This window comes from Gopherus flavomarginatus, chromosome 6, assembly GCF_025201925.1.
Source record: "Gopherus flavomarginatus isolate rGopFla2 chromosome 6, rGopFla2.mat.asm, whole genome shotgun sequence".
NCBI lineage: Eukaryota > Metazoa > Chordata > Testudines > Testudinidae > Gopherus > Gopherus flavomarginatus.
In genome coordinates, this window is record NC_066622.1 from 90,215,978 (window position 1) to 90,240,399 (window position 24,422).

The 24,422-nt window shown below is 38.5% G+C and overlaps 1 protein-coding gene across 17 annotated transcripts in view; it reads right to left on the bottom strand.

Annotated features, from left to right (window-relative positions):
• ANK3 (ankyrin 3) overlaps positions 1 to 24,422 on the bottom strand; it is a 437,823-nt gene that overhangs the window by 48,572 nt on the left and 364,829 nt on the right. For all 17 annotated transcript variants that reach the window (XM_050958262.1, XM_050958273.1, XM_050958270.1 and 14 more), the window contains 7 exons: positions 19,861 to 20,085; positions 16,485 to 16,639; positions 7,700 to 7,911; positions 5,442 to 5,649; positions 4,693 to 4,789; positions 2,776 to 3,004; positions 1,100 to 1,225 (listed from right to left, as the gene is read on the bottom strand). In XM_050958262.1, the coding sequence (XP_050814219.1) occupies positions 1,100 to 1,225; positions 2,776 to 3,004; positions 4,693 to 4,789; positions 5,442 to 5,649; positions 7,700 to 7,911; positions 16,485 to 16,639; positions 19,861 to 20,085 (1,252 nt within the window). The remainder of the gene's footprint in view (positions 1 to 1,099; positions 1,226 to 2,775; positions 3,005 to 4,692; positions 4,790 to 5,441; positions 5,650 to 7,699; positions 7,912 to 16,484; positions 16,640 to 19,860; positions 20,086 to 24,422) is intronic.

Genomic DNA, 24,422 nt, shown 5'->3' on the forward strand with positions numbered 1-24,422 from the left:
CGGCAAGCGGCAGAGAGCCCCCTGCGGCATGACGCCGTGCTTGGAGCGGCAAAATGTCTAGAGCCGCCCCTGGTAACAGGAGCCTATGTAAGAAAAAGCCCCAAATATTGGGACTGTCCCTATAAAATTGGGACATCTGGTCACCCTATTTGAAATGTATGTTTTTGCATTACATTTAACATGGTCTGTTTCCCACACAAAGAACATGTGAGAAGTCAAAGTCCCCGAGGGGACGACTTCTTGCAAAAGGAGTGTTGAGTGTGACTCCCACTGGAGACCATCAGAATTAGTTTGGACAGCTAGAGAAAGCTGTTGGCAGAGTAACAGGTGGCATTCCCTTCCATCAGAAGCTATCTAGTAACCACATCAACTGAAGACCAAAGGAACGCAGCCAGAAACCAACTTGCAGCTTTTCATGGGGAAGAAAGTTGTAACTACAATTAGACTATTGGGCCAGCCTTGGGTTTTTGTTCCACTGCAAACAAGTTTCCAAAATTGTTTCCAGCACCAGTGCAAGGCACCGTGCTGAGTGGCATCACTCCAGGAGAAATACTCCTGTAGGTAAATTGGATTGAGTTTTCAACCCACCTGCATTTCTCTCTGCCCAGTTTTGTATATGCAATGACTTGCACTCACAAAAGTGTCCATAACTTTCATTTGCACCCACAAAATAGGTGATTACATATGTATGTGCACTCACTTTTGGCAAGCACTATCAACTGCACATGAAAAAACAAGAAGCTAGAGCTGAAAATCTGGATCATGTATTATCTGACTCCTGTCATTTGGGCAGATGATTTACCCCTTGAAATAATGTACCTTGCAGCTAGAAGGCCTAAGAGAACACGTCTAGTCTGAGGCATGGTTCTGGTAAAGGACTGTGAATCAGAATAGCATGTATTCTGATCCCAGTCCTGACAGAGATTCCTTCTATGGTTTCATGAAATCACTTATAAACTCTGTTCCAAATTACCTACCTGCTAAATTATAATAATACTTACTTCTCAGGGGCGGACTATTCATATTAGACAGAACCAATATTATTACTACATGAGGAAAACATTTCCTCAACTAAGAAATCTATGGGGTTTATTTTTACCTTAATAGAGAATGGCAGTCTATTTTCCTTGAAAGCATAAAAATTAAAAACAAGCTGTTGTCCTCCTTTTGTCAAAGGGGCCAGATTTCCATAGCAATCAACATAAATGGGTTTTCCTTCCAGAACCTATCAAAGAAAAAGACAGAAATTGAAAATGAGTAAAATCTATTTTAATGGTATATGATACATGCACAAACATATACCACCATTTCTTCCAACATCATAACTCCTCATTTAGCTAGGAATGCATTGACTTAATACATGTTCAACACCGATCTAATTCAACAGCACTGTGGTACTTATAATATGACACTAAGTGCAGCTGATTAATTAAAACTATTTTTTAAACATTCTAGTTGCTCAAGTTATTTTTAAAAAATATAGCTCCAATTCAATACATATGGATATCTTTATAATTAGCTACAGCATAGGATTCTCTGAGGGAAAAGTGTATATTACATGATTTTTCACAAGAAACGCCCTTTGCCTCAAAAATCCCAAACAAATCAGCCTGAGTAACTCAGTTGAGTGCTGGAGATCTCTATGTGGACAAGGAGGGGGGAATTCTAACTCACCAAGCTTTGAAGCAGGAATGCAGCTGCCATAGGAACTAGGGGTGCAGGTGAGGGGACGGCATGCTGCAACACCCCCTGACTTGAAGTAGTTTCTATTATATACAGTGTTTACAGTTTAGTTCAATGGCTCTCAGCATCCCTGCTATAAAAATTGTTCCAGCATCCCCAGCAGCTGCTCTACAGCAGCTACTCCAGAGTCCTTTGCATTACCTCCCCACTCCCAATAGGCAGAAGGAGTGGAGGACCCACGTAAAGATGGTTTCTCAAGTCCTGTCCCTTTATCCTGCTTCCAAAGAGTTTCTTCACATAGTCTCACTGACAGAGGTGAAAAGAAGCTGGTCCGGGCCAGTACAGCATACCAGCAAGAGCTGGTACACAGCCGACCATAACTGCAGGGGGCAGCTTCCTCAAGCAGGCAATTTAAACGGGCCCTGGGTCCCGGCAGCAGCTGGAGCCCTGGGCCCTTTAAATCACCACCAGAGCCCTGGGTCTCCCAGTTGCCACCGCAGCTACAGCTACCATGGGGCTCCAGCAGCGATTTTCAAGGTCCTGGGGCTCCCGGCTGCCACTACTGCAGCCCCGGGCCCTTTAAATTGCCATCGGAGCCTCTGGGTAGTGGCAGCAGCTGGAAGTCCCGGGCTCTTTAAATCGCTGCCAGAGCCCTGCTGCTGAAGCACCATGGTAGTGGTAGCTACGGCAGCGGCCGGGAGCCCTGGGGCTCCCGGCCGTCGCCACAGCTATGGCTACTATGGGGCTCCAGCGGTGATTTAAAGGGCCTGGCTCTCCCAGCAATCGCTACCACAGCTGGATCCCAGGGAACTTTAAATCTCTGGTTTAAACGGCCTGGGGATTTAAAGGCCCCGCCCCTTCCACCCAAGGGACCCCCTGCTGCCTGCTCAGGACCCCGGCCCTGCGATAAATCCCTTAATTACTTTCACCTCTGCTTGCTGTGAGCCTTCATATAGATGGCTTATAGTGGTTGTGGACCTCTTTTGTGAGATCCTGGCACCCCGCCTGCTCTTGTAAAGTGAACTAGAGCATAGATTCTCTACACCACTGGAGGAAGGGAATGATCTGAGCTGCTGTTAATATGAAATATACCTCGATATCTTTACTTCTTGCAACTTCTTCAAAATTCTCTTGTTGCTCCAAAGTTTTGTCCACTTTATCATCAGTCATGCAGAAGCAACGCAAATTAGATTCCACGGGGTCATTCATTTTGGCAAATATCACAAACTTGGCCATATAAGGAACACATATTAATTCCCTATAAAGTTGTGTGGCGAGGCCGACAGTTTCTAGTACCTGATGGCAGTCTGCTAGCCAAAATCTGAAAGAGAAACGACAACAGGAGCTTGTCTCACAAAACACTGGCCAAAACTTTATAAAGAAACTCTGTTGCATCAGCAAAGGACAACTGTGGTCTCAGCTAATGGTGACGAGGCAGAATAGAGATTACTTTTCAAGGAAGGCAAAGAGAAATCATTGTGTTCATTGGCTTCCATGATTCCCCAGCCATTCTGGATGAATGCAGTTTCTGCAAATTTCCCATTGGCAAAGGCAGAGCTTTCCTAACAGTGCTTTAGATGAGTAAAAGTGAGGTGGTCTGGGTTGGTGGAATCTGCATCTTTGGGTGATCCTTTGTTGGTGTCTCCTGGAACTGCTCATTCTGAGCACCCAAACCTGGGTAGATGGTGTGATTTTTGTGGCTAAGTGCCATCTAAATTGTATCTTGCATTGTACTTCTGTGAGGTCCATCAGTACCCATATCTAATCTTCATTAAAATAAACTATCAGCCGCACTCAGAGTGAGATGGGAGGCCATATTGAATAATGTACAGCCAAATCCATAGTCTGCGGTATAGAAAACTCATGGTACATAAATTGCATATGCAAGAAAGGAGGCTTGCTACAGGACAGATATTATATTGCCTCCTTCTCTGATTAAGTTTTGGAGCATGGTGACAATTAGTACACCCACAAGTTAGGGATGTTAGGGGGGCAGAGGAAGACATTCTTCCACAGTATAAAAGAGCTTGTTACGTATGTAACAATCCCTCAAATGAAACACTTTTATATAAACTTGGTTTGCAGTCTTTGGTTTGTATTTGCTGTTTGCTGGCCATCCAAAGGTTGATTGCAGCTCAGCAGTCCGGGAACTTGTGAACCACTGTCACATAAATGTTCAAAATCGGCACAGAGAAAGAGGGATTATTTTCCTTTCCTGACAGATGATTTGCGTGGGAAATTTCCTAGGGTATAGTTCATGCTGTCCCAGAGAGCAAGAAAGGATGTGCAGAAACATTATTTATTATAAGAAGTGTGGCAGTAACTGCTATAGTGAGGATGCATAAGAGTTTCCAGTTCTCCTGAGTTCAGTTGCTCATAATTTTCAAAACCATTCACATTTTGGCCAAAGTTTTCCAGATGTGGTTTCTGGGTGTAGCTAAACATAGCAGTATAATGAGAAACGTACTAAAGGTATGAAGGAGTGTTTGGGAGAGCAGCCATGTACTTTGTAAATGTTATACAAAAAGCCTGTATGGTATTGTATTGTAATTTTAGAGAAACAGTATGTGAGAACTGCCATTAAAGACTGTTTCGTAATGCATACAAAGGAGCAGAGCTAAGGTTTCACATGCAGTCTGAACCATGGCGTCCTAAATATGGAATGCTTAGCTGTGCAACATTAATGCCCTATCAAAACAGCTTTTCTTTTCTGAAAAATTATGTACGAACTCCAACAATTTGCTAAGCCTGTGAACTACCAATAAAAAACAGTGATACAAAGCTATTTTTGCTTTTAAAAATAGTACAGCAAGTTATTGGGCCAAATCATCAGCTGGTATAAGTCAATACAGTCAATAGAGCTACTCCGATTTTCACCGGCTAAGGATCAGACCTTTTATTTCTTTATAAACCTTATTTAAGAATCATGGAAAGCTATGGGGCAAACCCTATTTTTCCTATGTAAGGAAACAAATAATTGGGTCTGTTTAGTATTTTGCATTCCCATACCTGGCTGAAACATTGGTTGTGAAAGAAACACAGTCATTTACAAACGTCAATGGAGTGGTTCCTGTGATATCTTCCCATTGAGCAGGTGAAGTCCCTCCTGTGAAAATAAGTCACACGTAAATCATAAACAATTTTATTTTAAAAACTAAACATGTACCATGAATTTTCAAGCTTTTTTTTTTGAACGGATTGCAGAAGAACACTTCCACACTGAGTTCTTTTGCTTCACATGCAAACAGAAGTTACTATTGCTCTCATACATCTGAATAGTAATAAATTACATACATATCTGAAACTGATTCTAATGTAGAAAGATACACATTCTGGGTAACATCCTGGCACAAGTGAACTTAGTGGCTAGACTCTCACTGCAATCAATAGGATCCAGACTGCATCCATATTGGATTTTTATCTATATGTATGCAGTTGTCAATGGAAAGATTCTTCATACTGAACACTTAATAAAATGTCATAAAATGTTTGCAAACTTTGTTGCTGTAAAGTTTCCTCTAACGTGGATAATGACACAAGGCCAAAGTCAAGGTCCACTGACTCAGTGGCAGTCTTTCCAATGACTTCCATGGGCTTTACATCAGGCACTTGAGTACTATTTTTAATCCTACTGGTTTCAATACTTGGAACTATCAATGGCTTTCCTCACTGGAAAGCTACATTTGAAATGTATAACAAATGAATGTGAATGTATTATTGTCACAGTAACCTTTGCAAAGAGTAGATTCTTGCCTAACCTGTAATGCTACATAAAAGTCGAAGGCTAGGTGTGGTGTCTCCTTTGTATCCATTGGTCACACCTTCTCCTGAAGGGGGTGGCACAGGAATTGTCATTGTTATAGGTTTATGAAATTTTCTTCTTCTTGGTTCCACAGTGACAATGGGGCTGAAAGTTGCTTTGTTTCCGAGGATTTTTTTGACAATCTCATCTGGAACTGGTTGAGCCTGTCAACATAGAGAAGGAATTTCATATCTTGAGATAAAAATCTGTGTTAGCCCAGCAGAATCCTTACAAAACGAGAACTCAATTCTTTTTATTTTCTGTTTGTCCTGTTTTCTTATTTCTTGGCCTTCTTAAAATGTGCCTTTCCTGGGGCTCTATCTACACAGTAATCATTAATGCACCAAATTACAGTGAGAAAAGCAACACAAATCTTGCATCACTTCTGAACTAAAGTTCAACCAAAAAGTAGCAGAAATGTCATAAGAAATCTGTTCTTACTCAATTTCAAGTCTAATTTCTAGAACAAATAAATTAGGATAAATTTTGAATCAGACATTTTGGATGCTTTTATGAATAAAATTGTTTCATTACTTTTCCCGAAAGTTTCTCACTGGACAACAAGGCACTGATTTGTCACCCGTTCCATTATCCAACTGCACTATATGGTGATCTGCAAAGATGATGGTTAAAATGTTTCACCAGCACAAGTTCCAAGCAAAGCAATCTAAAACTAAGCTCTTATTTAATGAACCCACCAAATCAACTGGACAAATAATTTTGTTGTGAAAAATGCCAACACCCCCCAATAAATGATAATTAGCAGAAACCAGCAAGAAGGAAGGTTTCTCTAGATTCTCTGCTCCACTCTTAAGGAAGCTTTAAACTACCTCTGCAGACTCCCCACAGATGCATATGGGATGCTCTGCAGCCCAGAGTAGATATAGTCTTAAGCACTACAGCCTCTCCCATTCCCAAGCATAGCCCTGTGCTATAGGGGACAGCATAGTGCTATTATACTAGCCATAGGTTGATCTTCTGCCACAGAAATTCTCTCTGGGCCCACTGCAGCTTCCTTACAACTTACACGCAGAGCTCCTGGCTGGGGTGGAGAGTTGGTGATACAAGGATTTAGATTAATAGATTCCAAGGCCAGAAGGGACCATTTTGATCATCTAGTCTGACTTCCTGTATAACACAGGCCATAGAACTGATCCAAAATAATTCCTAGAGCAGATCTTTTAGAAAAACATTTACTCTTGATTTTAAAATTGTCAGTGATGGAGAATCCACCACAATGCTTGGTAAACTGTTCCACTAGTTAATTATGCTCACTGCTGAAAATTTACACCTTATTTCTAGTTTGAATTTGTCTTTCTCTGTTAGACTGAAAAGCCCATGATTAAATATTGATTCCCCATGTAGATACTTATAGACCGTGATCAAGTCACTCCTTAACCTTTTCTGTTCACCTAATTAGATTGAGCTCCTTGAGTCTATTACTATAAGGCAGGTTTTCTAATCCCTTAATCATTCTCGTGGCTCTTCTCCGAAGGCTCTCCAATTTGTCAACATCCTCCTTGAACTGTGGGCATCAGAATTGGACACAGTATTTTAGAAGTGGTTGCACCAATGCCAAATATAGAGGTAAAATAACCTCTCTACTCTTACTTGAGATTCCTCTTTATGCATCCAAGGATCACTTTAGTCCTGTTGGCCACAGCATTGCACTGGAAGCTCATGTTCAGTGAATATTCATGAACACCCCCAAATCTTTTTCAGAGTCATTGCTTTCAGGACAGAATCCCTCATCATGTAAATATGGCCTACATTCGTTGTTCCTAGATGTATACATGTACATTTAGCTGTATTAACACACAAAAGGGTAGGAAGGATGGATGCTGGTACTACTGGCATTGGGGTATGTGGCTGGTGCTACGAAGACAGATAAACAGAACATGGGAACCACTTCCTCTGCCACAATGCTGAGCAGTGTGTGGGTGGTGGAGCAGCTCCCAGACTAGGTGGTGAGATAGAAGCAGGGCAGGTAGCAGCCCCAGCCCCAGCCCCAGTCGGAGGTGGGGTGCAGGAGCCCTGTGTGGTGGGTTTAGGAGCCCTGTGTCCTAGTCACCACAGGCTTTACCAGCTCTCAGTCAGTGATGTCACCTACTAGACATATCCTTGTGACTCATTTTTGAGTTGCACCCCACAGATTAAAAATTGCAGCTCTAGATTTTGCATATTAAAATAACTATTGTAGGTGTGGTTTATTACCTGGAGGCCAACTCGAATTCTTTTGGTTAGAGCACCCTCTGGGAAGGATGCTTGGACACGAGGCACAGTTGTACTGCTCAAAACACCTCCCTCAGGACCAATTTGGTTACTTTCCTGCTTAATTCGTGAAACCACTGCAAAGTACTGAGGAAAATCCTTCGTGATGATTCTACAGATACGCTTCTTCTCTAGTTCCTCAGCGCTATCCAGCTCTGTGGGGAAAAATATATTAAAATATTCACATATAATATATTTGCAAATACTGTACATACATATTTAAGAGTGGACAGCTTTATTCTGTATTGTGGAAAAGCTGAATTCCACACCAGACTCAAAAGTCCAAGAAGGCTTTTTAAAATAGAAAGAACAAATGGATTTTGTTTTATTTTTAACATTTGTGCAAATTTGATGTTCCTGACAATGAGATCACAAAACTCTTTTTCACTTGTCACTCAGGTGAAGGAAGGCTCAGGGTCTTTCCGGCCAGGCCATCAAAATGCATCCCCTTGCCCTGATATCATAGGCGTGCCCCAACATCAAAAATGCAAAAAGTCATGGTCAGTCCATAACACTGGCCTAATTTCCAATTGTCTAACTTCCAATTCCTCCCCAAACAGCTCTAGAGAGTGACTAGCTATGTAATTTGAGACAAAGTAACCACCTGGGATAGTCTCCCGGTTGTCATAGCAGCCAATAAATCCTGAGCTGATTCTAACACTTGTTATCCACATAGGCACTGAAGTCACTCTGCACTGACTGCCAGTCTAAGGCCTTGTCTATGCTAAAGGGAAAAGTTGATCTAAACTACGCAATTTGAGTTACATGAATAGCATAACTCAGATCGATGTAGCTTAGATCTACTTACCATGGGGTCCACACTATACGATGTCGACAGGAGATGCTCTCCCATCAACTCCCCTTACTCTTTTTGATCCAGTGGAGTACAGGAATCAAGGGAAGAGTGATCAGTGGTTCATTTAGCGGGTCTTCACTAGACCCGCTAAATCGCCTGCTGATGTATCAATTGCCAGAGTGTCAATCCTCCGGTTGGTGGAGCCCTTAGTGCCTCCAGTGACAAGATGAGGAACTTTATCAGCTCATGCAGAGACTTTGCAGTGCTACGGAGTGATTGCCACATTAGAACTAGTCCCAACTAAACGCAAATCCAACACACATACATTTTAACATAACGTGGGAGAGCACGTTATGCAACATAAGGGAGGAAAAGGAGAAGGGTTCCTGCACTGGTCATCTAACAAATGAGTAGTAAACTTATGAACTTAGAAATAAGTGTAATTTAAATCACATTGTCAATAGTATACATAAATGCTGCAAGATGCATGTGTCTGGGCACTCTCTGGCCAGGCTCTCAACATTCCCTGATGCTGGGAAGAGAATCAGTAGAATCACTTAATGGTCACTTTGGTCAATTTTAAGGCTGCATTGTATTGCTGGAGTAGTGCAAAGCAGCCTCATCGGGAAAAGGATTTGGCCTATAATACCTATCATGTGTGCTGGTGAAATCTCTGTGGTAAGTTGCAGAGTCATGTGTTAAAAGATGCCTGATAAATACAGTTTACCATGTTACCTGCACTCTGCCCATTAATCAATCAGAACAGTTATATTTCAAAAGAAAAACAAGTTACCATATACAGTATTTCTTGCTTTCCCCCAAAATGTAGAATTTCCACCAAAAATTTACTTTGATCTTAGTGGCAGGACAGAAATTATTCAGTCCTGAACCAATGGCAGGTTTAAGGTGCAATAAAAGCCTTACACCACCAGTAGGGGGCTTTTATAGGGTAGTTTATAAGGAGCTATGTTCCTTTTTTGTACCTGTAAGAGTGACTATAATTCCAAAATAATTAAAATCTAAATGCTAAAAATGATGTTATTCCTTTTCAAAGATGTATGTGATAATCTGGATAAACTGCACTTTGCATTGCTCTAGAGTATGCCAGGCTAACAGGCAAGGATAGCTTTTGTTCCCACTATGCCAGCTTCCATTAATGCTGACTCAGAGATTATATCTGGAGTCCTCTAATGAAACAAGCTTTCTGCCTGCAGGTTCTGGGAATAATGGTTTGAGTAGGGTGGAGGGACAACCCTAAGCCACTTCTGACTCTCATAAACCAATCACATAAAAATGCAGATCTGGCAAAAGAGATTTAATGAAGTAGGGGAAATCAGTCCTCAAAGAGGTCACATTTCCTAAACACACCTTGATCATGAATTTTGTATGTTAAGATCACCATCACATTAGTTCTGCACATCTAGAAATAGTACCATTTTCCTTAATTAATTAATTTAATTTCTTTTCACTTATGTAATACCCTTCATTCAAAGATCTCAAAACACTTTACTAAAAAGGAAAGTATTATCCCCATTTTACAGAAGAGAAGGGACGTGAAGCAAAACATAGATTTAAGTAATTTTCCTTTGATCACACAGCAAGTCAGTAGTAGAACTGAGAACAGAACCCAGGGGTTCTTGACTCCCAAACTTTTCCATTAACCACTACACCTAAGTATCTCCTATTGCTGTCAATCTTTCTTAAGATACAGACGTGACTAAATCTGTGTACCTTCTTTCGTACAAATTTTCTAAATATAGCACATACCTATTGCAGTTATCTGTCTGCCTTGCTCTGGGAAAAGCAGATAGGAACAAATAATATTGACTCAGAGATACATTTTGACATATAGACTTTAAGTATTCTCCATTTGATCTCTGAATTATAAGCCTGCTCTAAACACAGGTGACCCGTTTCCATCATTTTTCCACTGGCAAACTGCTTTGCCTTTACAACATCTGCTTTTCTATACAGAAAGGTTCTAGGGTAGGTCAGCAGCACTGAAAACTAGGTCAACCTCTCTTTCCTCATTACAGTCATTATTAGGTTATGCTAAGAACAGAGCCTATAAAGCAATTTTTTTCAGAGAAGTCTCTTATCACTCTTCTCTCATTGTCACATGGCATCATTGCACTCGTCCATCAGAGTGCTCTATCTAGTAATGCACTTTTCTCTGTGATCAGTGTTTGTCTCCCTGCTATAGTATATGCATGGAGCGGGGTGGGGGTGGGGGATGAGATATGAGGATGAGGGGATGAGGGGGAAGCAGGAATTGGGGATCAGCACTGGCCACAATGGAAATGAGAATCCATTAGTAGCGTTCCTAGAGTATTAGAAGGGGTACTAACAGCGCAAGCCTTCTGGGCCCCAAGCTCTGTGAGGGAAGGTTGTCACTCCTGCTGTCAAGGGGACCGGGGAGTTTCTTCCCACTCTGGTCCCAGTGCAAGTGAAAGAGATAGGCCCAGCCTACAGAGCATGCTTGGAATGCAAGGCCCCAAGCAGGAGCTTGATTTCACTGGGCTAAAGGGGCAGCCCTGAGTACTAAATGTTGCATTTAAAAAAAAAAATCTACTTGAGGAAGAAACGGCCAAGTGTGAGGAAGGGAAGAAGGGAGAAAAAGAAGAGATAAGAAAAAGGAAACATTAGGGGAAATGGAGCGAGAGAGTCATGGCAATAGCTAAATACAAAAGTGGGGAGAGGATGATGGGAGAGAGAAACAAGACGAAGATGGAGGGGAAAAAGGATGCAAAACCTCCCAGGAAAGCCCTCCCAGAATCAGGGCTGCTACTGGAGTATTACGTGATAGGGGAGGCCCAAATCACCTCTCCCAAGGTAGAAAACGAGCTCAGATTGACTGGTTCAGAGTCAGGGAGGGAGATTATATCTGGTTTTGCACATGTGAATAACAGCGCTAAGATAGTGTGGATCAAATTAATCCTTGGTCTAACTCCTTTATTTATGTTTACATGGGTTTCCTCTAACTAAAATTAGGATCAGAGAAAAGAAAGCATCATCCTAATGGTTATTGTCCCCAGCTTCAAGGGCTTTTTATGTGTTCCAGTACCCGATTTCCCTCCCCACTGCCCAATGTCATGCATTAATGGGATTTGTACTGCAGCTGTCCATTCATAAATAGAACAGCTTTCAGGTTTTGCATCTCTATTTGTCCAATATAGAGGACCAGCAAATGTGTAGGTTATGGCAAAAGCCATCATGGTGGAAATACAGGGGAGTCAAAGTTGAGAAACTACTGACCACCGCTCCTTATTTCAACCATTTACACATTGTGAACCACTCAAAGTGATACAAGTAACTGGGAAATGTCATCTTGAAAATCAACAGGTTTTGTTATGGTTTTGTTGTTTATGTGTATGCAGAATGTCTTTCATTATCAAGCGCATAAAGAATTTGACAAAAACTGTATTATATTTAGATGTTTTCATTTGATTTCCAGGAAACAATGGAAAAATCACTGCAACATGAGCCGTGGTGGTATTTTAAACCTCAGGTAAGGAACTGGATTCACATTGGTTTGATCAGTAGTTTAATAAACCTACATATGAAACACAAAACAAAACAAACAAAACCCCCCAGCAATAAACCAGCCTACCTTTTCAAAGTATAGTTTAAATTTGCAATTACATTGTAAGCACAAGTATTAACATTTGTGTGCTCATTATCTGATGTACAAGTGCACGTCAGTTAATTAGCTACCCAAACAAGATTAGTTGTGCCCACAATTTGTTTAGAGACACAAAAATTTTGTAAGTGCAACAAATGTGGGTACAATTTGCACCTGCAAAAAATAGCCCAGCTGAAAAAAATTAGCTATCACAACTTCAGCATAGAAATTAAGAGAAAGTAACACTTGTGGCATAAAGGTGAAATCTGACCCATTTCCATTAAGTGTCTTTGTCCACGCACGAAACCAAAAGCAATATGCTGATTATTATTCAAGTATATGTTTAATATCTCCAAGTATTATCTACTGGTTTTAAATTATTTTGAGCCTGATAGCTAGGTTCCCCAGTAGATGGTGCTTTTTCCAGTAAATAATTGAGCACATTTCCATTCACAGCATTAGCAATGGCTAGATAATGACGGAAGATTTCTATCAATCCTGACTAGGTTAACAGCAAAAAGATAAATAGACCGTATCTTTGAAAAGACAGTATATTATGGAGTTAGGCATATAATGTGACTTTTCAGTCTTTATTACACAGGTCAGAAGGAACAAGTGAATGGGGGACAACACATACTATCCAGTTACATGATTAACAGAAACATGAACAATTCCAGAGAGTATCTGTCTTTTGAGATGGTTGCAAAACTTCTTTGTAAAGATGATACTGACCTTCTGGAAGTGACAGATCACTTCACTGACACTAATTTCTTTATCATTTACTTTCCATTTTGATTAGAAATGGGCTCTAGCCTCAGAATTCATACCTGGATCCAAACATCCTCCAAGGGCAGGGGTGTTGAGATTCAGGGGTTTGATTCAGACAGATCTCTAATTCGGAGGTGTGTTTTTGTTATTAACCAGTAAATTGTTAATATAAATGAAATCATCACTTTTCATACCACTTTATGGAGGAGCTTTTATATCATAGATGAGGTACCATTTAACTGTAACAAACCCAGTGTTAACTTCTGAATGGAGACGAATTAAGCTAGCATGAACAAAACAGCAACAACAAATCAAGGCTCTGGGGGAATGTCTTCAGTATTTTTTTCCCCCTAACTCAGAACTTGATTTTTAAATATCTTCATTTTTTCTGTGGCTTGGGATTTGAGGTGGCAAAAGATTTTCACTCCAAAGGAATAACACTGCATTTCATTGTACGCTCTGTAATGCCATGCATATATGTGTGACCCTCTAGTGGCTGAACCTCAGAAAGGGAAAGAGTACTGCAATCACTTACAGCTAAGAAAGATTCTTCCTTGGTTCCAACTGTAGGAGCTTATGTTTTTCTAGCTAAGGAATTAGGGCTGTACTCCCAGATCCCCATAATTTATGCAGAAATTCTCTCTATACTCTGCAACACATCAATTTGTAACATCATGCACTTTCAGGAGAATTTCTATAAATACTATATATGGTGCAATTTGGAGTATTATAGATGCATTTTGCATCCAATTTTACTTTTCTCCTACACTCCAAATGAAGTCAGTGGGAAGAGCAAAGAATGCAGAATTAAGCTGCTGATCAGTACATTTTCTGTGAACCTCCTACCTATTAAGACCAGAGAAGCACAATGCAAAAGAGTACAACAGAGCTTCTGCTAAATAGTGAATCATTATATACCACATAACATCTCACGGAGGGGGAGGGAGTTATTGCACTGGGTTCTGCCTTCATTCAATCCCAGTGCATTTCGTACACATGCTGTATAGTGCTGGGACTGCCTTCATTATTTGGTCAGCTTCACTGAGTTTAAGTACCTTTATATTATGAAATAGGTTACATTTTTGAATTCCAAACCTATTGGCATAGTATTTGCAGTGTGTTTGCCACAATGCCTCAGAAATTCTGATACATTTATTTAAAAATAAACAGTCACAGAAATTATCTGCATAACACATGGCTCTTTGTTGTGCACTTGGAAAGCAGAAACTCATTTGGCTATTCCTCATCCCCAGTATCCAGGAAACCAGTCAAATTACGCATCCAAAAATCCAGGAAACCAACCACAACACTGTCACATTTTTCTCCTTAATTTCTGCTTTCTTTGTTACTCAAGTTCACCTATTCAACAAAGAAAAGCCTTTACTGAAGCAGAGTCTTCATACGGGTTCATTTGCTGCTGCCCTCTACAGTCTGCTACTACAATCTCTACAATTATTGTACAATCTGCTACTAATGACTTTAAGCTTTCACCTAACTACAACTGTGCCCAAATAGACTGTGACTTTCTATAAAAAAATTTAAGCGAAAAATTATACACAGAATCATAGGATACTTTATGCATGTTCAGATATGAAAAGCTGTAGCAGCGCAATATCAGCAAAAGATATATAAAAGATTTGATAATATGAAAAGTATAGTTAAAAACCTTACTATGCCCCAGGAAATACTTGAAAATGATTTAAGAAACTTCCTCCTAAGGCAAAATTGAGATTGACTAATATTTGGATGTTAAACAGCAATTTCTATCACAGTTAGAGATACTAGCATTAGCACTGCCTGAAAAACTCATGCTTTTTGGTGTCATAACTGAAATGTATGAAAAGAAAATTTGTTGAAAGCATTTTCCATCTCTATTGCCATGGAGCCATTCTGTGCTCTTCCCACAAACTCCTGAATGCAGGAAGTTTTAATGTATTTATTTTAGATGCTTTTAAGGAAACAATAACCTAGTCAAGGGACACCCTTCAGCAACAGTTTCTGCATAATCTCAAGAGAATCTTGGACATGTGGATATATCATTTAAGTCTTATGCATACATTTGGTGTCACATAGAATATAGTGTTATGAGGGGAAATAATTAAAAACAAAGTACAGCAGTACGTGATAACATACTGAACAACAGACATTTCATTTCTATGTAGATCTGGATGAATAATTTGTAGTAAATAATTTAGTCACCAAATACAGTGTTTTTCTGTTAAAATTTCTGTTAAAATTCTGTCCATCAGTTTAAGATTTTCACTAACTTTTCACTTTTCAGAAGTTATTTACTGAAGACTTCCAGCGAATAATTCTTGGGTCTGTAGATTAGTTGTGAGTAATTCTTTGAAAGTATTCAAGCCCTGAAAGCAGGGGGAGAAGCTGGGTAAGGATATCTTCCTACAGAAACCAGGAAGTCCAGCCACAGATCAACCTCGGGTAACCCAGTGGCACACCCTTATGGGGCCAGGAGGAAATGGGTTACTAAGTTTAAAACCTAATCAATTTTGAGGTTTCAGGCCTTGTGGGTTCCAGCTGTGTAAATACCTGCACATATTGAAAGGACATTGCATAGATACACGGCTGGATTAAGGCACAGACATAACAGGCAAATACCCAGAGCCCTGCTCTTGGTGTCACATGATAACTTAAGTATCTGAGTTTTCCTTTTTTAAAAGGTGTGTTTCTAGTCCTCATGATTGTGAGGAGCACCTGACATGGGTGATCTCTGCTTGAAGCTGCAAACATTTGAAATGAGTGTTCTGCGAGGTATGAACTACCTTTTTTCTTTCAATAGGTTAACTCTGCTACCAGCTTCTCGAGAGCTCCCCTCCACAACCACGCCAGCTGGGGACTCTGGGTGGGTGGGTCCTCATTGCCACCACCCCATCATGGCTGTGCTGGAATTGTGTTAGCAGGAGGCCCTTCAAACAGAGTCCTCTGCTGAATTAGGTGCAGGCTGAGTAGAGAGTGAGCAATGTCTTGACAGAGCAGGAGGCCCTAGTCTTCCTAAGGAGGTGTGGTGATGCTCAGAAGAGAGTCTGTGTGGGTGCCTCCTGCCAGTGCCATAACAAGTAAAGTTGAGGCCATGGGCACAGGAGTAGGGCCACAGCCAGGGGCAATGCCAGGTACAGTCCCTATTTCGGGTGAGCCTATGCCCTGGATTGCCTTAATTTGACTCTTCTTAATAATGGGACTATTCCTCAATGCAGTCACTATGTTCTTCTGAAGTGTTGTGTTATAGGTAAGTATGTTATTTTATTTTTAAAGTCACAAGGAAGCATGTAAACCTGCAGTGACTTCATAGAAAAGCTTATTGTTCTGCATTGTGAGGAACCGGGGGCTGGGTGACTGGAGATGAGGGGGTGGGAGTGAGTTAAGGCCAATGCTACAGAATTCCTCCCTACGCTCATTTCATTATTTTATTTTGTAATGCCATGTGTTCTCCAGAAGTGAAATAGCAGAGATTTACATTTTCATATTAGCCCTGCTTTCTGCCTGTTGACGTTAACCCAGTTAAAGCTTTGATGAAATATATTTACCTTCATCCATTCCATTGAGAATTTCATTTAAGTCTTCATGTTTGCTGTCATACTGGTGTTCCTTCCATGTTTCACCATTTTCACTGCGAAGGACAATCAGTTCTCTTTCTTTTCCTCGCATTGATCCAAAATGTGGGATTTCCACTATAACAGGGCTAGACAAAAAAGGAATCCATATTACTTTTTATCACATATGTTTTCCCCATTGATCTTGATTTTCCTGTACATATTAAATCCTTACTAAAACTATGTTCATTTGACAATAATAAGTATCACTATGGTAAAAATAATTTTAAAACTGCCAAAGCTGCAGAATCCTTTGCTACAAAACTGTAAAGTATTATTAATATATAGCTTATGAATCAGATCACATACCATTATGAACATAGGTTTCAAAACAGTTGTTTATATGACAAAAATGGACAGAAACTAAGGTAAAAATGATTTTCTGTATTTATTTATTCTACCATATAGGTGGCATAACTTGGTCCTCAGATATGCACACACAACTCCATGGACTTTAGTGGGAGCTGGGTGGGTATATTTGACTGAGTGTTTAAAGGGACATAGTCAGGCTCAAACACAATTCTGCTGTCATGGTATACACATATACCTGCTGTTGACTAAGATTGAAGTTGTGTGTGTATATGGGCATTAAAACAAACAAATGACAAAACAACTTCATAGTCCTATAATTAATAAAATCTGAAAATTTTAAAAATCCAGTTTGTTTTTCATCAATTACTTAGTGCTCTTCGTTCACTCAGATTAGTAATCCTAGATGGATTGTTTCTAGTCTGTTTCACTTTCTGGTTCTCATGTATTAGCCCAAAGTTGCAATGTCGGTGCTGCAAACACTACAGGAGATTGCTTAAATTCTTCCAAAATCACTTTCTTTGGGTTAAATAAAATGAAAAATATATTGGTATTAGCTACCACGAAACGACTTTTTTAAACACTATATCTGCATTACCCTGACAGCGTGCCTTACACGCAGGACTTCAAGTGTGTAATTAAATGATTACTGTGAATAATCAACAGAAACTGCTATTCATTTCATGTGCCATTCTTTAACAAGATAGACATTTTAGCTAAACATTTTATAGACAAGATAAGCATTTTAAAATATGTTAAAATAAACTGACTGCAATCATACAATAGGTGAACCACTATGGATTATGCAGCTTTAAGACATTTAAATAGACAGTATCATTATCTTCCTACAGAGATTGTAAACAACCTCACCTTCTCATAATAACTCCATTAAAAGTAACATTAGAAGATGCGAAAAAATAATACTTGGCACTTAGATAGCACTTTATATCTTCAAAGCGAAGTGCAAACATTAACAAATCAATAAATAATCTGGAAATCATAGATACAGCTGATATTAATAAAAATATAAAATAGTTTTAAGTCCATCTCTTTACATTAAATATCTAAGGAGTAGGAATTAGACAATAGCAATTTTAATAAAAATAGGAAAAAAGGCAGATTATTTAATAAGCTCTTAGATGCTTTTAAAAATACCCAAAGTCTGTTATTCTGATCTTACGCCTTTGATTGCTGATAGAAATGCAGAGGTTTATCCCAACACCTATAGTAGATGAATGCCAAAAATTCAATTACATTGTTTCTCAAGGTATTTATTTTCCTAAGATACTGTTTACACAAGCTTCTCAAGTTAAAAAGAACTAACCAACTTTTTAATACAATCTTTGCAGGTTAATATATCAGATACTGTCTCTGTAAATATTTAGGAACCACACAATTGTGTGCATGAAGTTTAACAAGAATACTCAGTGAGAAGGTATTAAACAGGTATTCTAAGCAATATATTCTAAGCAATATTTTAAAAACATAATACAATAAATTTTACAATAACGTTCTAATGCAAACAATGAGGCTATTTTCTAACTTTTTTAGAATAAACATTGCAACTTGTTTGACTATTGTACTTGTTTTCCCAAAATGTACCAAAATTCATATTTATTTTTTTCAACCTGATGCCTACTTCAGTTTTAAAAGGTTATCATTTCTTCAGCCTTATTAAATGAAATCATTTATTCAATTATATTTTTTTCCGTACGTGCTCATATTTTACAAATAAGTACAACATATGTATCCACATTTGACAGAGTTATTCCTGAAATAGACTGACTCAAACCCTGTAAATACCTTCTCTACCACAAGGTTGAAATTAAAGGGCTGTCATTGTGTATTAAAATGTATTTGATGCAGTTGAAACAGTTCAAATTTAAAAAAATTACAAAAGCACAGCAAGTTATGAAAGCAGAATGCTTGCAGTGAATTTCACATGCCTAAAGCACAAGATAGTTACAGTAGCAGAGCTATAATAAATCAAGCCACTATGATTTTCTTTCAGTGACATAAGTCAACTGAAAGCTTTAGAAACTAGAAAAAATATGGGAATGACAAAAAATTGGAAACAAAAACAAAACAAAAAGAAAACAAAAAAAATTGTAGACATTCTGTAATTTTTCTATAAGCATCCTACCCAATAAATTTTGTTCCTTGAGGCCCAAGCTGCAGGATTCGGCTAACCATGCTCTCACCCTCATTTAGAGGGGGAGGATTGGTAGGAAGATGCAGTTTACTGAATAACATCCATGCAGCAGGAAGAGAAACAAGAAGGGGAAATTAGGAACAAACTGTCATTCCCGACAGAACCGGCAGTTTTCACCAGGATGCCACTTATAGTAATGAACAAAATTGATAATTAAAAAAAAACCACATCATAGTGGATTGTTTCTCCTAATTTTAGCTTTGAAAAATGTTAGTTACTAGCATTTGCACTAAATGATGCTCTATATTAAGTTATCTGGAATCATGCACAATGGTCCTTTCCCTACTGGATGTAGGTGTGCAGCTCCCATTAATGTCGGAGGGGGCTATGCACACACGCTGAGTAGAAGATAATGCTCTACATTTGGAAAATGGTACATAATTATACTGAACCTTCTTATGAAAGTCATATTATTCTACTCATTCTACTCTACTGGTATTCTACTCATCACACAGAATGAAAGCTAAATTCTGTCCTTGGATACATATACATGACTCTGACTGACTTCAGAGGGAGTTAGGCATGAGTAGTTGAGTGCAGAATTAGGCCTTTTCATAGCTTTATTTACTTTTTGCACAACCTGCAGTTTTTAAACAGGCAAAACTCCCTTTAAATCAGAGATTTTTTTCCTGGGTAAGAATGTCAGAATTTAGTCTGTATACAGTACAGAGGCTTACCTTAAATGTTCAAATTAAGTAGTTTCTACATTTAATTACTTACATCCACAAGATGAAGGAAATGAAAGATGCAATATGGAATGTTAACAGTGGGATTCATAGAACAACTCACCCTAAAAACTGTGCACCTGCAGGCCCCATTTCTACCAGTCTACTGGCTAGTCCTTCTCCTTCAACCATTGGTGGTGGGGTAGCCAGTTTATGTCTCTTTACCAAACGGCAGGTGATGCGAGTGGGTGCTGTACATTTGCGTGGTGGAATAATAATTCTCATTCCATGATGGCGACTACCCCTCATTGAGCCCCCACGTGCATCAACCATAAAACTAACCAGAAAACTGTAGAGAAAGGGAGAACATGTCATTAAAATGGTCGGAAATCAAACAAGGAAAACTTCATGTAAATCAGGAAAAGTCTAATAAAATAAAATATTACAATGAAAGCATCAGCGAACATGTTAAGAAATAAACACCTCATATGCCATAACTGTTAGCAGGATTCTTTAAATTTATAATTAAATTTAAACAATAATCAGCAAAACTCACACATTTCTAATGGTCTAGTAGCATAATGATGGAAGATCCAAGTACTACTAAATATTTAGGAAAAATAAACTAGGGTTAGAGAGAGTATGTATACAGCTACTTAAATTATTAGTGTATTATTAGTGCATTAAAATAGTTCTTTATTACTAAATGTTCTGCTACACTCTATAATTCAAAGTAGTGAGTCCCACATGCACAAGACAACCAGTCAGTAGAGGCTAAGGACAACAGAAATCCATGTTTTTATATTTCGATCTCAGTCTTTCAAAAGTCTTTGGGTAAACCCATTTAAAAGCACACTTTCCTACTTTGCCATGTGAACACTGACACTGGGGGTGTGATGAACAAGGTTATTAAATGGTTCTGGTGAATATGTATGAATCAGAACATTAAGCATAAAAAATGTTCTATACATTTATACCACTCTAAAATCAATTATTCCACCACTCTTCATATTGACATGGATGTCTGTTGTAAACAGGTTAAGCTAGAGGGAATATTGTGCTTTGTTTCTCTAAACTCTTGTCTCGTCTGTGTTTTTTTCCAGGTTTCTGTAGCTTTGTAAATAATTAAAAGGAAATCACTTACGTATATCAAAAAATGCAACATAATTTTTTTAAATGGGAGATATTAAAAGACAATGTATTTTAACATTAAACACAAACGCTAAATGTATTATTTATTTCATTTTATAAAATATTAAATGTATTAATCCTAAATCTCTAAATGCCCTTGACACAAATGGCAAAAACACAAGAAGTAGAAGCTAGTCCCAGAGCAGACAGCAGACCCTGACCTCCTACTAAGCTCCATAAATAGGTTTTTCAAAGTCAGCTAAGCGATTTTGTTTTTATTATTGTTGTTCAAGACTCCAATTATTTTATTTATAAAGCACCCCATATCTGCATATTATAATTATTATTGGCTATCCATGTTCAATTAGAAATTAATAGAAATTGGGAGTCTAAATCCCTTCTGTGGCTCTGCAATACCATCCCTCCTCTCCAAATATAATACAATGCAATTTCTTGATTACAACTCTATCTTTAAACAGAACTTGCAGTAGTGGATCTACATCTCTGGTGCATGGTTTATAAACTAACTTTCCATACAAATAATGTTTTGTTTTTTTCCTTGTGTGTGATATGCAAACCCTGAAGTAGCAGTTAATTTCATTTAATGATTCCAGCTTTCTCCATGTTGTTGCTAATGCTTCCTGCACTTAAGGATTAAACCTTAAAATAATTAACAGATGAATCCATTCAGCTTTGTATTTCTGGCAATTTAGCTTTCCTCTAGCGAGAACAAGAGCTATAAATTTATTCCACAGAAGGGCAAGAGCCTCTTGAAGCCATGGAGACGGTTGTTCACTAGGAAAGGTCACACAGAGCACTGGGAACTACAGATGATACTGATAATTTCCTTTTGATTACAGACAAAATATCAAAAGTAACAGCTAAACTGTACAGCCCAATCCTGAAAATACTCCATACTCAGAATTCTTAGTGATTTCAGTGGGAGAAGTCTGCACAAAATGGGTGAACGATCAGGCCCTTGTATTTCTTATTTTATAGGACTTAAGTTGACAGGCAAGGAAGAAGCAAATATGTGGAGTAGAAAAACAAAACCGTCATGTGTTATAGGTAAATCAATCACCTTGTTTTCTTCATGCTGAAGAAAAGCGGATTACGTAGGATGGGAAGGTGATGAACTTTCCATAGGTTCATACTACCATTTTACTTATTGTTTCATGAGGTTTGAGGACTTTAATACAGTAGCAAAGTGTGGAATACTGATTCACTATATTTTACATGCTTGTCATATAAGTAGATATAGGCTCAAACCTCCATATCAGATCAGAACCCTGTAACTATGTGGGACTTGAAGTCTGGATCAGAAATTTGCAAGTGGGCTTATCCCTACATACTGTAAAAGCAGTCTACGTTTGTTTGCATGGATTGGGAGATAAAATATATCTGAGAGGGAAAAGTCTTCATAAAATAGCTGATCAAACATTTTCTATACATTTTAGATCTGCATGTCAATAAAAGTACTTTAGAATTTTAAAATATCTGATATGTAATTTGCAATAATCCTTAATATTGAATATTTAAATTCATTTCCCACTTTTATAATGTTTTGGGTGAAAAACTCTCTTTATATCAAAACCTGCATACTTAAATACACTAAAGTATGTTCCAATGGATCCACCTATTAATCAGTTCCTATTTGTGATTCCAATATATAATTATAACAAACATGTTTTATCTTTAGATCCTATATTTTCTCTCTACAATATTCCTTTATCTATTTTTTCTTTACCTACTGTTTTTGAGAGTATCAACTAACTAATGAAAAATTACAATGAAATTAGACTTTTGGGTCAGTGAGTTAACTATTCATCTATTGGCTTTAAACTTACTTGACTTTATGAGGTTGAAGTCAATAGCAGAATACTATGTATGCTAACATCAGGCTCTAACCAACAAGCTCTGAAGGTGCTAGAGGCTTGCCTTTGGTCATAGAACACTTATATTTTCCACTGTGATTTATCATAAATATCCCATGTCCTGCCCTACATGTTCATGTTGCTTTTGCTTCTTAAGATTGCTCTATTTGGTACAGGGGTTGGCAACCTTTCAGAAGTGGTGTGCCCAGTCTTCATTTATTCACTCTAATTTAAGGTTTCGCATGCCAGTAATACATTTTAACATTTTTAGAAGGTCTCTTCTATACATTTATAATATATAACTAAACAATTGTTGTACGTAAAATAAATAAGGTTTTAAAAATGTTTAAGAAGCTTCATTTAAAATTAAATTAAAATGCACAGCCCCCCAGACCGGTGGCCAGGACCCGGGCACTGTGAGTGCCACTGAAAATCAGCTTGCATGCCATAGGCTGCCTACCCCTGATCTGGTAGATGGCCAACACTACTGATATCAGTAGGATTTCACAGGGCACACTCAGAGAAATGTCCATGGCATGATCTAATGGGCAGTAAGCCAGCTGCTGACAAGCTGCAAAAAGTTTTCAGGGAGTACTGCCATTAAAATTTACAACACAAAGTAAAATATTAAGCAAGGGCACATGGACCTTTGTCACAGAGAGGGAAATATTAAGTGGACTCTTTTACGGTTTTGCTTTGTTTGCCTTTTTAGTTTTCCCCGATTTTAGCCACCCAAAAATATGGGGCTAATTCAGATTAAATATGGGTACACAGGAAAAAGAGGCAGCCAAGTGGAACACAACCGTTGTCGCTGTTCACCCATAACCTGAGAGACGTACACTTTGTGAATATTCCACTGAGGGAGCTGCTGAAGGACATACTGCAACAGGGCTGGACTTTCAAGGGTATTTGCCTGTGAGTTTTGGCAAGGGTGGTCCCTGGCCTGGTTGCTTCATATCTCATACAGGTTATTCCTGCCCTAGTATGTTGCCCCACAGATAGGATAACTGTCCATCATGTATGCAGATACTTGCATATTTTAGCCCAATTCTTAATTAATATAACAAAAGATATTCATGTAATCAAACAATCACATATAAAAGGAAAGACTAAGGCAATGTTATTCACCTGGTTAATATGCTACACTTGACAGTGCATTAGTGGCAAACCCAAGCAGGATCAGAAAGAGTACAAGCTACAAGCAGTTACCAAAATACTAAGCCTAAACAGTCCAATCTTTACATATTCCCGGCTATATGGAAAATGGATTTATTGCCAATAACATTTTACTCATTAAATTTTCAAAGTGGTGATTTTCTCTTTTAAAAACATAATTCTCGTGAAAAATATTTTCAAATAATACTTCATGCACTGTTTCTATCGAAAGGATTAGCAGCTGATGTTTATCTCATTTAAGGCCTGTCTAATAAAGTCAGCTAAAGTATGATCTCTGAAATACAAAGCTAAAAGCTAAAGAGTGAACATTTCTACTTTAAAATAAAAGACAGAGGATATAAGAGGATGCACTACAAACATCTATGCACACTTCAACTGTGGACAGAGAGTTGACATAAATAAAACTAAATGAGGATTCACAGAAAGGACATAGTTATCACCTTGAATCATACTGGGGAAGTGGAGAGGAATAGCTGCAAAATAATTTAGAAAGCAAATGGGAAAA